This window comes from Engystomops pustulosus, chromosome 9 (assembly GCF_040894005.1).
Source record: "Engystomops pustulosus chromosome 9, aEngPut4.maternal, whole genome shotgun sequence".
Classification (NCBI taxonomy): Eukaryota; Metazoa; Chordata; class Amphibia; order Anura; family Leptodactylidae; genus Engystomops; species Engystomops pustulosus.
This window is the reverse complement of record NC_092419.1, coordinates 104,338,526-104,354,449: the sequence shown is the minus strand read 5'-3', so window position 1 is coordinate 104,354,449 and position 15,924 is coordinate 104,338,526. Positions and strand designations below refer to the sequence as shown.

Here is a 15,924-nt window from a genome sequence, read left to right as displayed (position 1 = left end):
GAGTAGTAAAGTTGTCACAGGACTGGTTGACAGTACGGGATCCCTGAAAAGGTCCAGATCAGGGATTCTGGAGGTCGTCAGATCCTTCTACTCGCACCTCTTGGGCAGGAGGGATCTAGATCGGGATGTGATGTCGGCTTTCCTGGCTGAAACTGTCCCTGAGCCAGGAGTAGACCCCTCTCTTGATGTTTTGACAGAGATGATCAGGGAAGAGGAAGTCAGCCTGGCGATTGAAGGGCTCGCCCTCAAGAAATCGCCAGGTCCGGATGGCTTAACATCTGAGTTTTATAAGACCTTTAAGGACGCCTTGGTTCCCCTCTTGACTGAGGTATTCAATGAGTGTCTTTCCTCGGGCACTCTGCCGAAGTCAATGAGGAGGTCTGCCCTGATCATCCTGTCAAAGGGTAAGGACCGATCTCTTATTGAGAACTGGCGTCCCATAACGCTTCTCAATACGGACAGAAAGGTTTTGGCAAAGGTGCTGTTTAATCGGCTGGTGCAGCTTGCGCCCCGGCTCCTTTCGGGGACCCAGCACTGCTCTGTTCCAGGCCGCAGTACATTTAGTGCTGTGCTTTGTGTCCGGGAGGCAGTGGAGCAGGGCAGGGCTGGTAACTGGAAGGGGTACTTGCTGTCCTTGGATCAGGCAAAAGCGTTTGATCGGGTTGACCACGAGTACCTCTGGTCTGTCCTTCTGAGGTATGGCCTGCCGGGGGAGTTTGTCAATTGGCTGAAAGTTTTGTACGCAGGGGCAGAGAGTTTCCCGCTTGTGAACGGTTGGATTGGCCGCTCTTTTGAGGTCGGGTCTGGTGTTCGCCAGGGTTGTCCTCTGAGCCCACTTTTATACGTGTTCGCGATTGACCCATTCCTTAGGAGGGTTGATCGTGGGCCGTTGGTGGGAGTCGGGATGGATCGGGCAGCACCGGAAGCCACTCTAAGGGTGGTAGCGTATGCTGATGATGTCACCGTTTTCGTGTCCTCGGGAGGGGAGGCGCAATGGGTGATGTCAGAGGTTGACCGCTACTCAGAGGCTTCTGGGTCCAAGATCAACCGGGATAAGTGTGAGAGTCTCTGGCTGGGAGAGGGAGGTCCAGGCTTTGATCTCCCGGACACTCTTCCAGGGCCCCAGGACTCTGCCAAAGTTCTCGGCATCGAATTTGGCCAGGGGGATTACCCCATGCAAAACTGGGACGGCAGGCTTAAGATCGCCGCTCAGAAGGTGGACCAGTGGAAGGGTTGGTCTTTGACCCTCAGAGAAAGGGTTAACCTGATTAAAACCTACATGCTCCCATTGCTGATATATCTGGGCAGTGTGTGCATGTTGCCAGAACCCCTCTGGACTCGGGTCTACAGTCTGTTCTTCCAGCTGTTATGGGGGAATAGGCTGAACCTTATCAAGAGGGAGGTTACTTACCGCACGAGGAGACAAGGAGGGTTGTGTATGGTCAACCCTGTGGTGTTCCTAGTGAATACCTTTCTTAAGATCAATGTAGCAAACCTCTGGAAAGAGAGGGCTCCTCCGTGGGTATACTCCTGTAGGGGATGGTTTCGGCCTTTCTTCCAGGAATGGGAGACAGGAGGGCAAGTGAAGGATCTCCGTACACCGCATGGGCATCTTCCGGCTTACGCTACCCCGGTTCTGAAGGTGATTCGCCGGTGGGGTCTGGGAATGTGGGAGATCAGGACCATGTCGAGGAAGCTCCTTGACAAGAGGGTTCTGTTGACCCATTTCCAGAAGCCTCTGGCCCTCAGGGATTGCCCAAGTCGGGATCTGGGGGTGGGTTTGAGTTTATTGAATTCCATCAGGATCCCCTTGAAGTTTTGGGACGTGACTTGGCGCTGCTTCCATGGAAAGCTGTGTGTGAGGGACAATCTGAAGTGTAGGAGCTCTGAGGAAAGGGGTTGTCCCCGGGAGGAGTGCGGTGGCCTGCTGGAGAGCATGGACCACTTCCTGCTTCAGTGCCCCTTTAACACAGAGGTGTACAACCGGGTGGGCGCTTCCATCCATTGGCCCGGGTTGGCCGGTCTCTCCTATGCGGAGTGGGCCTATGGAGCATTCAGAGGCCTGGGTGGCCGTGACCGCTGCACGTTATTCTTAGTTAGTCTAGTGGTCAGGTACCACACGTGGAACGCACGGTGTTTAGTATCGACGCAGCGTAAAATCCTCCCGGTGGATGAGGTGGTTAGGAACATTCTGGGTGACCTGGTGAAGGTGCGCTCTCTGGAGTATGAGAGGCTGGGCACGGGGAGGGCCTCTCTCCTTTGGAGGGGGTTCTCCTTTAGTGTTCCTTAGTCTGTCATCTCCTCTCCTGGTGTTGGGCTGATGCTGCACTGTAGATTTTTGTTTTGTGTTCTGAGGTTATAGTGATGTTGGGCTTGCAGGCGCCGAACCTGGGCTTTATGTGGTTTGTATTTATGTTGTTCAGGTTTTATTTGTATTCTGTTTTCTTTATGTTATGTTGTATATATTGTATATATTGTATATAGTGGGGTTTGGGACACAGTGTTAGGTTGGGAGGGGGGTGATGGTGGTGGGACTTATGAACGACCCTGGGCACTGGTCTGGACTACTTAACGCAAACTTTGGACGTTAGACCAGTGTCTGGGGGGAAGGGGAGGGTGCGGGCGAGGGATTTAGTTTAGTGTAGTGTTGTGTGTATTTGTTATTATATATTTAAAAAAAAAAAAAAAAAAAAAAAAAAAAAAAAACACGGGTGTGGGGTGGTTTGTTATTAGAGGGTGTGGGGTGGGTTTATGTATATTTATAGTCATTTATGTTTATTTGTGGGTGTGGCTTGTCTTATTGTTTATTGGTTTAGGTTGTGATAATCGGTTGGGTGGGGGTTGTGGTATTTGGTGTTATTCATTTCGGTGTATTGTAAGTTATTGTTTTGCTAGGAGTGAATGTGGCTGGACCAGCAGGTAAGATTGTATATATTGTATATTATGTTTGGTTTGTATTGTTATGTTTTTTACTTTTATATAAAATAAAAGATCTACAGGATGTAACTCAGGATCAGTACAGGATAAGTAATGTCATGTATGTACACAGTGACTGTACCAGCAGCAGAATAGTGAGTGCAGCTCTGGGGTATAATACAGGATGTAACTCAGGATCAGTACAGGATAAGTAATGTCAGGTATGTACACAGTGACTGCACCAGCAGCAGAATAGTGAGTGCAGCTCTGGGGTATAATACAGGATGTAACTCAGGATCAGTACAGGATAAGTAATGTCATGTATGTACACAGTGACTGCACCAGCAGCAGAATAGTGAGTGCAGCTCTGGAGTATAATACAGGATGTAACTCAGGATCAGTACAGGATAAGTAATGTCATGTATGTACACAGTGACTGCACCAGCAGCAGAATAGTGAGTGCAGCTCTGGGGTATAATACTGGATGTAACTCAGGAGCAGTACAGGATAAGTAATGTCATGTATGTACACAATGACTGCACCAGCAGCAGAATAGTGAGTGCAGCTCTGGGGTATAATACAGGATGTAACTCAGGATCAGTACAGGATAAGTAATGTCATGTAAGTACACAGTGACTGCACCAGCAGCAGAATAGTGAGTGCAGCCCTGGAGTATAATACAGGATGTAACTCAGGATCAGTACAGGATAAGTAATGTCATGTAAGTACACAGTGACTGCACCAGCAGCAGAATAGTGAGTGCAGCTCTGGGGTATAATACAGGATGTAACTCAGGATCAGTACAGGATAAGTAATGTCATGTAAGTACACAGTGACTGCACCAGCAGCAGAATAGTGAGTGCAGCTCTAGAGATTAAATACTATTACAAAAATAATAAAACAAAGTAAAAATAAAATTGCCATGAATAAATATATAGTAAATTGCCTCTAACATTGTTTATGATTATAAGTGTGACCTTTTTTTGCCCATTCGTAGAATTCAGTTTTGTAAAATGAGGACCATTCTGATTACAGATGCCGGAGTATTTTTAAGCATAGAACATCATCATCGGTTTTATCTAATTGGGAATCATTGACTTCTGGTATCATAGAAAGGAGAATTTTCTCTTTGCAACAGCATCAGGCTTGTGGTTCTGGGAGCTACAGGAGATACAGACAGATAGTTGGGAATATAAGCTGCAGTTAAAGATCCAATTCCTGCCTTTTATTTACCTGTCCTTATTTCTGTATCTCCTCATTCCGTAGCTCATAGGACCACAAGCCTGATGCCATTTGAAAGAGAAAATTGTCTTCTTTAATCTAGTACAAGAACCAAGGTTAAAGCTGCTACAGAACGCAAGATATAGGGGTCTAAAGTGTCGCTCCCCTTTAGCACCTGATGAACAACTGAACCCAAAATGTTTCAACATTTTGACACCAAAAGTTCTAGTGTGTGGTGCACACTGTATAGTATAGTATATTATATACACAGTACATACACAGTACAGTATATACACAGTACATACACAATACAGTATATACACAGTACACCAGTGACCAGTCCAGTACACTCCAATGTAGAGAGTCCGAAGACCCCAGCAGCTGTACACATTACAAAACATTACCCCCACCAGAGGAGGAAGGGTATATAGGTATATACTTACTTCCCTGTGCAGCGCCCTCTACAGATGCAGCTTCATTGTCTAAAGGTAATGTAACACAAAACATTAATGTACAATTAAAAATAGACTGAATTATACATTACGTGCATTCACTGTGTGGGGAGAGGGATAACATAATAAAATACACGCTGCAGTACTGTGACTGACCACTAGGGGAGCTGTATATATACAATTCTCTATGAGAAGGTTAATCTTCTATATGTGGCTGCAGTACTGCCGCTGACCACATGAGGCGCCCCCCCAGTGTTGTGTCCTTGTATGTATCCTGCTGGGATGTATCTTCCGATGCGGCGGCCATAGGTGATCGCTGTGAAGACGTCTTTAGGAAGCGTCTGAGAGCGCGTCTTCATCTGCCGCCTCAAAGTGTGGATCTTAAAGCAATCTATTAGCGGGTTTGAAGATAATCTTTTTGATGTAGCGAGGTCCATTAATAATCTAAGAGATTCCAATAAAGCGTCTCTCTCATCCCGCTGAAGTCTGGGGCCTGATCGGCTCCTCTCATCACTATCCCCCCCCCCCCTCCGCTTTTATCTCATTATTGGGAGATGGGATTTAATTACACATTTTAATCACTGCGTATCGTGTGCGCCTTCACAACACAACGTCCCCGCTCCTGGGGGGCACCACGTATCCTACAATGGGGGGCCGCCATAATAATAATCCCCCTAATACCTATAATCAATACATTGATCCCTGGTGGTCTGGGGTATAAGAAGGATTAGTACATTGATCCCTGGTGGTCTGGGGTATAAGAAGGATTAATACATTGATCCCTGGTGGTCTGGGGTATAAGAAGGATTAATACATTGATCCCTGGTGGTCTGGGGTATAAGAAGGATTAATACATTGATCCCTGGTGGTCTGGGGTATAAGAAGGATTAATACATTGATCCCTGGTGGTCTGGGGTATAAGAAGGATTAATACATTGATCCCTGGTGGTCTGGGGTATAAGAAGGATTAATACATTGATCCCTGGTGGTCTGGGGTATAAGAAGGATTAATACATTGATCCCTGGTGGTCTGGGGTATAAGGATTAATACATTGATCCCTGGTGGTGTCTGGGCTGTACAAGGAGTGGATTATTTCAGCTATGAATATGATTGGTGAAGCATAGCCCCGCCTCTGAGATCCCCATGGCTCCGCCCCTTCCTGCTATCCTCTGTAATTATGTGTGCAGATAACGAGCGGTGGGTGACTTTCTTGTGACCTCCAGCATGAAGACGCCTGATATTTACCTATATGCGCCCGCACGTGTGTCTGGAAGCAGTTGTAGTATTTGTACTTTTTCCGACAAATTCCACATTCGTAAGAACCTGGAAGTTTGAGAAACAAGAGAATATAAGGAAAGGGATATTCTGGATCAGCAGCCGGCGACCCCTCTGAGCATGGACTGCTCCAGCTCCGGATCCCCCCCCTCACCTGGAGAAGATGTGCTGATCCTGGGAGGGATGTTCCGGGGGCGGCTGCCACTGCTCCACGAGGCGTCCCTGCTCATGGCCGCCGCTTGTCTCTCCGGAGAGTCTTTACCTGACGAGGAAATAAAATCACAGACATTTGGTCCCTCAGCCGGGGAGGTCCTGGACCCAAAAGTAAATCTGGTCCTTGCTATAGTGGAAACAAAGGCCCAACAAGTGTGGTCGCCGGTCCACTCACCAATATTCTGCTGGTTCCGGTTCTCCCCAATGACCACGCAGATTTCGGCAGGCACCTCCTCGGCGCCATCTTCCATCTTGTTCTTGGCGGCGTTCTTGGCCTTCTGTTTCCACAGCACCGGCTGGAGAACCTCCTCCGCCTTCTCTTTTTTGACGGTCACATCTTGCGTACTCATTGTCCACGATCTTTGGAATGGGATCTGATAGTGCGGTTCTCCCGCCCTGGACCGCACGCTCCCTGGAAACACAGAGGAGGATCCGGATTAGGAGGGAAGGAGAACTTTACATAACTTCTGGGGGTGGAGGAGAACGTGGCGGCTGTCAGAATCTGTGCCACCAGTGATGTGGCTTTAGGGTCAAAGTTTTGACCATTCCCTAAGCCATAGAAGTCATTGGCCACTCCTGACCCCTCTAGCTATACCCTTCTTTCCCCAGTCTTCTCCCTTACCCAAGGAGATGCTTGATCCTCGAGTGGTCACTCCCAACCAACTACGGTGAGGGGACAAAAGACCAGAGGGACACCAAAGCGGAATGTTTATACTGGGACCAAGAGTCTTTAGCCATGTCCCTGCGTGTCGCTCCTGTCCATGCCCAGTCTACCCGAGCTTGAGCAGTGACTGGAGACATCAGCCATGTTTTACCAATCATATACAACCCCTTTGAGGTATTTCCGCTCATACTTTTCACATTTCTGGGCCAGAGGTAAGTGATGAAACCTCAGGTAATGATGTGGTCGGCTAATAATGAAGGCGCGGCCTGTGATGGCCATAACTAATAACCACGACCTGGTATCAAGAAGAAGGTCTAACCCGTTAGTTGTTTGCCCTCTAACTCCTACTGTAGATGAAAGGTCGTCTCCTCAATTAAGTGACGTGAAGGTGGGATCACCAGGTCGCGCAGGTTCGGCTGTGCGACCTGGACACATAACAGCCAATCCGTCAAACTGATGCCCCTAATTACGAGCCATGGCCATGTCCCCCGGCCAATCATAGCCATAGCCAGTAGCTAGGGACCTCAACTTGACAGATTGTGTCCAGATCCTGCAGCCGAACCCAAATGTCTGGTCCACTCATCTCTAACCATAAAGCTACAAAGAGAGCCCAACCCTCTGGAGGACTCATAACAATTTATCGGCTGGGGGGGGGGGGGTGTCTATATGATGTGTAGACGTTCTGTCGTTGACCCCTTCAGTAAATCCATTTTGTTTTACTCTTTTCCCAACCCCCAACAAACAACTATAAACAGTGGGTGAATCCAGAAGGAAGTGTTCAGTATCCCTGCAGCACCCCCGCAGGTGAGATGAAGTATTACAAAAGGTCTTATTACAAGGGTTTCTCAGACCGTAATAATAATAAAAAAAAAAAATCTAAAAAAGTTAGAATGGATAAAAAAAAATTGTAAAGAGTCCCTTAAAGGTGCATTCGAAATTCTCTTCTACCAGGTCCCTCTGCACATGGAAAAAATTAGTGAAACGTGCCTCAGATACATTTGAGTGAGATCCAGAATTAGGGACAGATCGTGTCTATAATACATCTCAATGGGATCGATGTTGGGCCATTGAGGTACCAATGCCTAATTTTTTGGGGGTGACATATTTTAGAACTTTGTAACATTCTTCTTTATATGGGGAGGCACAGATGATACCCCAGAGGTAACACAATGAAGCTTGAGAGCACCTCCTTCTAGATGATCCCATATTAGGGAGAGACCTCCTCTAAAAACGTACCTCCACGTCTCTGCAGGATTGGGGAAGGCTGCGGGCGGACAGGAGTCCCTACGTCATTAGAGCGGCCATATTTGTAATTAAAGAAGGCTCAGATCCCTTAAAATATCCTTCCTCATTAAGGGGGCAGTAGGGTGAAATGTCTTAAAATAGGTTCTTGGTAATGGAGAATATGGATAAGGTCTAAAAAACGAATGTTGTGACCCCATTAAAACATTCCAGTCATAACCTGCCATAAAAACACTCGTCTCAATCTTGTCTACTCATGAAGACCCCTAAATAAGTACAGTATTTTCCGGACTATAAGGAGTATAAGGCGCACCATCAATAAATGCCTGCTAAAATGTCTAGGTTCATATATAAGGCACACTGGACTATAAGGCGCACCGGATTATAAGGCTGAATGATCAGCAGCGGGCAGACCTGTGCACAGCTCAAGGCAGCTGTTGTCTGTAAGTACGGTTCATGTATAAGGCGCACTGGACTAGAAGAAAAATACGGTAATAAATAAAAAATACAAGAGCGGCACAATCTTCCCGTTCCCTTATAGCGCCCTGCGGTGTCTGTCGCTTCCGGAGCCCATTTAGGAATCTAGTCATTATTCCGTACACAATGGAATATTCAGACGCGGACACCAATGATTTCTAGTGGAAAAAATTTCAAAGAGCTGGAGGGAATTTTCCACTGATGTATATTTCTGTCAATTTAATTTTTTTTTTCCATTTCTAGAAGTTCCAGTCTAGGAGGGAAAAAAAAAAAACAGCAGCAGCAGCACGGAAAAATTTGGATGAAATATTTTGCATGAGCAAACGACTCAAAAAAAAAAAAATATATTATATGATATGTGGTTAAGAAAATCGTATGCAAATGATATAAAAAAAAAATTGTAAAGAACAGATCAGGTTTTTTTAAAATTTATTTATAGAGGAGTCAGTTTTCAAAAAACGTAAAGTAGGACATCGAAAATACAACTAAACCGCTTTGATATTAGACTTTAAATTACCATGTATACTCGAGTATAAGCCTAGTTTTTCAGCACAAAAAAATGTGCTGAAAACCCAAACTCGGCTTATACTCGAGTTAAAAAAAATAGGTTTTACCAGGTTTTTGTGGCAAAATTAGGGGCTTCGGCTTATATTTGGGTCGGCATATACTCGAGTATATACGGTAATTCAAAGGAGAAATAAACTTTTTACAATATTTGCCAAGTCAATTGTTTTCCTTTTGTAAAGTTTTCTGCAAAAAAAAAAAAAAACCCTCAAAACTAAAAGATAACAACATATAGAACATTTTGTTCTTGTGATGATCATATTTTCTTTATTGATTTTATATGTTCAAATTATTAGGAAATTAAAATAAAAAAATTTCCATTTATTGCAATACTAATACTTTACGGAAAAATTTTTTTAAAAAATATTTTTATAAATTATATTTTATTTTTAAATTATATTATAAAAAAAATTTAGTCAGTAAAGCCTCCATGTAAGGAGCCCAAGTATATAAAAAAAAAACCATTTATATGCAAAATATTCCCCTCCCCCGAAAAAAAAAAATTCTGAAAAAGAACAGATGCATTAAAAAAAAAAAAAAAATCTATAAAACTAATGTAATTTTCCTAAAGGCCACCCCACCCCCTTGCCCATTGTCCGCTAATTTCTCCCAGTGTTGTGATGATAATATATGCGCGGTGTGAAGCGTGGGGAGGGGGTGGGGGGAAAGGTCGCCTATTTTCTTTGCGCATTTTAATAATCCTAATTAATTTAGATTGGAACATATCATTATTTCTCCGGTATGAATATTTATAAAACTCTATGGAGAAAAGATAAGGAGCGATCAGTCACCTAGGAGGAGAGGCTGGAGAGAAAAATAATACAAAAATACCTACCTAATTCATAAGAAGAATCCCCAGCCCAGCTCAGAATACTGTATACATGACCTACGACCCGCCATCCAGGTACAGGCCACCACACGTATACTCAGTCAGGCTCCTCCCCTTTGCATCGCTAGTATTTTACTTCCTGTAGTGTCTCAGCCAATCCAGGCGCATCATGAATAAAGTGGCAGTTACCAGAGCGGCTGCTTCTGCACCACAAAAGGACACCATCCAGGGGCGTAACTAGGAGAGACAGGGCCCCGGAGCGGATTTCTTATTGGGGCCCCCGACCCCCTTAGAAAATATACATTCATATACACACATTTCTATACCTATACCCACACATTTGTGCACTGGTATATACATTTATACACTATCACAGTAGCTGCTGACCACATGGGGGAGGTACACAGCAGGAATAAGAGATGAGTGATCCCTATTCCTGTCATTGTGCTCTCCCCTCCCTCTCCCCCAACATTTCTTATCTGAGCTGTTGATTCATGCTGTATACTGTGGGAGAGGTGCAATGTGCATACTATGGTGCACATCCTCCATTCTCTAGTGTGGCAGGGTGGAGGCCGGGCCCCCTGACACTGCAGGCCCCATAGCAGCCGCTAATGCTGTAGTTACACCCCTGACCACATCAATGATAGTACTTCCAAGCCTCCCCATACCGTACTACAGAGTTATATGGATGACTCCAAGTGAATACAATACAGGTCTTAAAGGCATTAAAGGAAATCTATTTAGCATCTTTAATGGCAATCCCTTTAAAGGAAATCAGAATCCATCCTGATAACCCAGGGACATTACTCATAGATCCAGGCACCGGGACTGTGGTATCTTCTTAAACCTGTTACCCATGACCTCCTTCCTTCCTTCCAAAATCAACTGTTATTATGCTAATGAGTGGCAGCTGCACAGGATGTTATAGTATACAGGAGCGCTTCCCCCTCCCACTGTGTGAGATTACATTAGTCAGAAGGAGGGGGCAGTGCTGCGGGACAGACAGTGTAACAACCTGTGAAGCTACAGCATATAGGGTCTCTGGTAACGCCCCCAGCAACCCTTCAAGCTAATTAGCATAATATTAAAAGTTGATTTTAGAAGGATGGAGACCATGGATAATAAATATAAGCAGATACCACAGTCCCGGTGCCTGGATCTATGAGTAATGTCCCGGGTTTATCAGGACGGATTCTGATGGGAGATTTTATTTGAAGGGGTTTGTGATGGGGGAAGTTGGTAGACTAAACACACACACAAAAAAAGAAAAAAAAAATAGAACACATATATACCCCACTCTGGCTCCAGCAGGAATTTGGCACAGGGTCAGGGGCCCCACTTCATCCAATGAGTGGTCTCCTTAGACCAAGGGACAACACAGGAAGTGAAGTCCCCAGGAAAAATGGAAGCAAGATCCAGAATCCAAGGAGGCCATTTATTGGATAAAGCGGGTCCCATGAACCCCACAGAACTTCGGATCTGGTGCAAAGCTTGAAAACAGAAGCACCAGGACGACATTGAAATCAGGATCTAACGCAGGGCAAGTATACAGAATTTTTTCGGACCGGAGTATAAGGCGCACCATCAATAAATGCCTGCTAAAACGTCTAGGTTCATATATAAGGCGCACCGGATTATAACTATGTATCACCAGCAGGTGGCAGACCTGTGCACAGTTCAAGGCAGCTGTTGTCTGTAAGTACGGTTCATATATAAGGAGCACTGGACTATAAGGCGCACTTTTGATTTCTGAGAAAATCAAAGGATTTTTAGTGCACCTTATAGTCCGAAAAATACGGTATGTCATTTTTTTTTTTGTCCCCTGGACCAGTTGTGGGTTTTCCATCTTCATGTTTCAGCACACAGTGGGAGGGGGAAGTGCTCATTGTAACAGCCAGTGGATCTGTAGCACGGAGGGGATCTGGTAACACCCCAGGAGTCTTTCAGGCTCATTAGCAAAATATTAAAATTTAAATCTCCTTTAAAAATAGGGTGGTCTCACAGATACAAGCCTGATGATACTACTAAGGACACAGGGACATGATAGAGGGACGCCCTTACTAAACCAGAAACAAGAACATTTCATTCCTACTGACTCACTCCAGGTAACTCCTCTTAAAAACAAAATTTTATACCATAAACAAAACATTTCCTGTTGCAAATTTACAAGTCAGATATCATACGAAGAGGCGCATTTTTCTATGACAGCAATTATTTTATCCTTTTTTTTTTTTTCTTTTATAATTTCCTTTTTTTCACCTTTAAAAATATATATATAAAAATAAATGTAAAAAAACCTGCATGTAAAAATTGCGCCCGCATCACAAATTCATGTAACGAAAAGAAACGGGTCTGCTACAATTTTTTTTCCTCCTCGCCGATGATTCTTACAGAATAAAACCTTTTTTAATTTAAATGCTAATGCACTGAATTAAATTTTAATAACAGAGGAAATTGAAAAGCCGAGCAGGAATATTGGAAATAAATCCAGGCAGAAACAGCAGAAATTAAAAATTCTACTATGTGGGATGACGGCTGTTAAGCTATTTTATAGGATTACATTTTTTTTTTTCATTTTTGAAAGCAGAAGAAAAAAAAAAAAAAAACCCGGGATCTTGCTGACTGCGGAGTATTAAATCCACGGAGCGGTGATTTATTATACTCCCCTCCCAGGGGAACAGGGCCTCTCTTTCATGTTGAAATATTTCATAAATTTCAAGACAGCATAAATTCTTAATTTAGAGTTATAGAGGTCACATTTAATGTACTCATGAAATTCAGAAATATTAAAGGAATATCAACCATGGAAGATTCAGGGGAAGATTTCCCATAAAAAAAAATAAAAATTACCCGCACAAAGCCATTTACATATATTTATTGGATATTTACGGAAACCTAATTTTAGTGTTTGCCAAAATTAAGTAAAATTGGAATCGTCTATTTTGCGTCTTTAATGGAAATCTCCCATCAGGATAATCCAGGGACATTACTCATAGATCCAGATCTTATATTTCTTATCCATGGCCTCCTTCCTTCTAAAATCAAACGTTAACAATTGTGTTTATGAGGCTGAAGGGCTTCTGGGAGGTGTTACCAGAGCCCCTCTGTGCTGCAGCTTCACAGGCTGTTACACTTTCTCCCCCTCTGCTTCCTCAGCACATCCTCCTCCTCCCTGTACCCGGATGTAAAATTACTGCAGCAGAGGAAGTTTCAGCAAACAGTGATAGGGTGCTCCTGCACACTGTAACAGCATGTGAAGCTATAGCATGGAGGGGCTCTGATTAACACCCCCAGGAACCTTTCAGGTTCATAAGCACAATTTTAAAAGTTGATTTTAAAAGGAAGAAGGCCACGGATAACAAATATATTCCGATTGTAGATGATTTCCTTTAATACCGTATATACTCGAGTATAAGCCGACCCAAGTATAAGCCGAGGCCCCTAATTTTACCACAAAAACCTGGGAAAACCTATTGACTCAAGTATAAGTCGAGGGTAGAAAATGCATTGGTCAGAGCCTCCCCAGTGTATAACCTGCCGGACCCTGCCCCATAGTATATAGCCGCGCCTGCCCCCCATTACATAGCCAGCCCCTGTCCCAGTATATAGCCAGCAGCGGGGGAAGCCAGAAAGGTGAGTTTTGATATATATTTTTTTTTACTTGAGTATAAGCCGAGTTTGGGTTTTCAGCACATTTTTTGCACAGAAAAACTAGGCTTATACTCGAGTACATATGATACTTTTTTTTTTTTTTTTTATACATGCAACCAATCAATAAGAACTGTAACAATTTGACGGAACGAGTTGCAGGAAACTGCAGTTTTATGGTCACCAATATAGACCAGTCTGTGATAACTTGAAAGCCCTGATGCCCCTTTTAGTTGAGATGAATGTGGCTGCACTTTATGTACATGCTCAGCAGTGAAGCTCCTCCTCTACAGATCAGAGGAATAAGGCACTGGGAAGGAATGACCACATTAATCTCAGCACTGCTAGAGCGACCAGGAAAACAGCCCTGGTTAGAGCCACGATTGGCTGATGCAGTCATGTGGGTAAACGGGAAAATCGCCGTTGCAGACATGTGGTACTGGAGTTATCTTTTGCCATTTGGTCTTGACTTTGACCAGAATTCACTGGCCCCAGACAGACTCTACCGTCAATGAGGGTCGGTCAGGAGCAGATAAAGCCACAAATGAGTCTAAACTCCCCAAACATCAAGTTCCCAGGTTTTGAAGACCTTCACATCTTCTGCAGATCTTCTACTACAATCCAGGGGTCGGAGACCACAACGTTAGAGGCAGAACTAGATGTTTGTACAGGCAGTCCCCGGGTTACATACAAGATAGGTTCTGTAGGTTTGTTCTTAAGTTGAGTTTGTATGCAAGTCGGAACTGTATATTTTATCATTGTAACCCCAGTCAAAAATGTTTTGGTCTCTGTGACAATTGGATTTTAAAAATGTTGGGTTGTCATAAGGATTATCAATAAAGCTTCATTACAGACGCCTGTGATATCTGTTACAGCTGATTATTGTATCCTAGGACTAAAGTACAGTAAATTACCAATATCCAGAGGTCCGTTTGTAACTAGGGGTCGCCTGTAAGTCAGGTGTTCTTAAGTAGGGGACCGCCTGTACAGTAAAAGTTTCCCTGGATGAATCAAGAATCAGTTTACAGATCAATATAAATCAAAACAACATAACAAAATGTAAAAAAAAATAAAAAAAAAAATACTGTAAATGAATTTGAAAAACTTGTTAATTTTTAGTAGATTTTTTTTTAGGGGATTTTTTATGGCTTTTAATGAAGCTCTTGTCTGCCGCCGCCGCCTCGCTCCCTCTGACAAGAATGATAGGAATTTTAGCTTTGGATGCCAAAGGGAACAAAATTTAAAAAAAATACAAAATCTGACATTTGTAGAATACTGGTAGGATCCAGGCGCCCGCCGCCGGCGCACAGTCCGCATTTTTATTTGCTAAATTCCTTTCAAACAGCAAATTCCTCAAAAGCACAAAAAAAAAAAAAAAACCTTCAAAAAGTTCAAGAATGTGCGAGAAAGAGAAAAATCTGGAGGAAATAAGTGAAATACTGTCTGGAGGGTCAGGGCTGAAACAAGGACTACTCACCCCATCATCCTCCCTCCTGGCACTGTGTGGGCAATATTTTTTTTTTTTCTCAACTGAGAAAATTTGTGATAATTTTATTATTTTTTTTTACCTTCCCTGTTTAAAGTTTTTTTTTTTTTTTTCCAGAAGGAGAGCACGGATCACAGATTTTTATCATCCCTTGAAGTAGTATCAAGTCCATAAGCTCAGAGACGGTCGATGCCGGCAAATTTCGGTGGGTTGAGGTGACAATTTATTGGAAATTTGGCCCATATTGGAAAATAAAGGGAGCAAGGAGGTTGAGATTGAGGAAAACAGAGGAAGTGGGCGCTCTATCCTTCATTTGAAGAGGGTCCCAGTGGTTAGACCCCCCCAGCACCCCGGCATTTCCAGGGCTGTTCTTGAGAAGTCAGTGAATATCAGATTAGTCGGAGGTCTGCCAATAAGTTTTGGTAGTGGTCAGAGTCCCGTGTGATCACTGTCGGGGGTTACAGAACCAAGCACTGGGCTGTACCGTCAATTCCGATGAATTCGATTTTGAGGGCCTACCCTAAGAGAATGGCCATTTCTTTATTATTCCTGGTCAGAACGGACAGATCCCTTCCCCCCTCCCCCTCTGACTGCATCCACCTAATAGTGTTGACTCCCGTAGTCCTCGCTATGCAAACAGCTGCCTGTCAAACACCAAAATCTTCCTGTCAGAGTGAAATGTGGGTCAGCTCATCCCTTGGGCTCATCAGATCTTTATTAATAGCAATGATACCTGCATTATTTTTAGACTAGGCCCCGGCCATACACTGAACCGTCACCCACCTACTCCAGCGCGGAGAGATCGCCTGCTACCTGCTACAACCAATAATGTTAAAATATGTTACCCGTTCTACTCTATATGAAAAACCACAATATCTTTTCGACTGACGGACCAAAAATGTAGCAAAAACTCTGGAGTTGAGTTAAGTTCCTCTT

At 43.8% G+C, this 15,924-nt stretch overlaps 1 protein-coding gene across 7 annotated transcripts in view; it reads right to left on the bottom strand.

Moving 5' to 3' along the window:
* The window catches only part of ZNF618 (zinc finger protein 618), a 134,651-nt gene that overhangs the window by 36,998 nt on the left and 81,729 nt on the right, over positions 1-15,924 (bottom strand). For all 7 annotated transcript variants that reach the window (XM_072125136.1, XM_072125140.1, XM_072125137.1 and 4 more), the window contains exons 2-5: positions 6,254-6,490; positions 6,020-6,127; positions 5,836-5,913; positions 4,581-4,619 (exon numbers count right to left, since the gene is read on the bottom strand). In XM_072125136.1, the coding sequence (XP_071981237.1) occupies positions 4,581-4,619; positions 5,836-5,913; positions 6,020-6,127; positions 6,254-6,428 (400 nt within the window). In that variant the 5' untranslated portion in view covers positions 6,429-6,490. The remainder of the gene's footprint in view (positions 1-4,580; positions 4,620-5,835; positions 5,914-6,019; positions 6,128-6,253; positions 6,491-15,924) is intronic.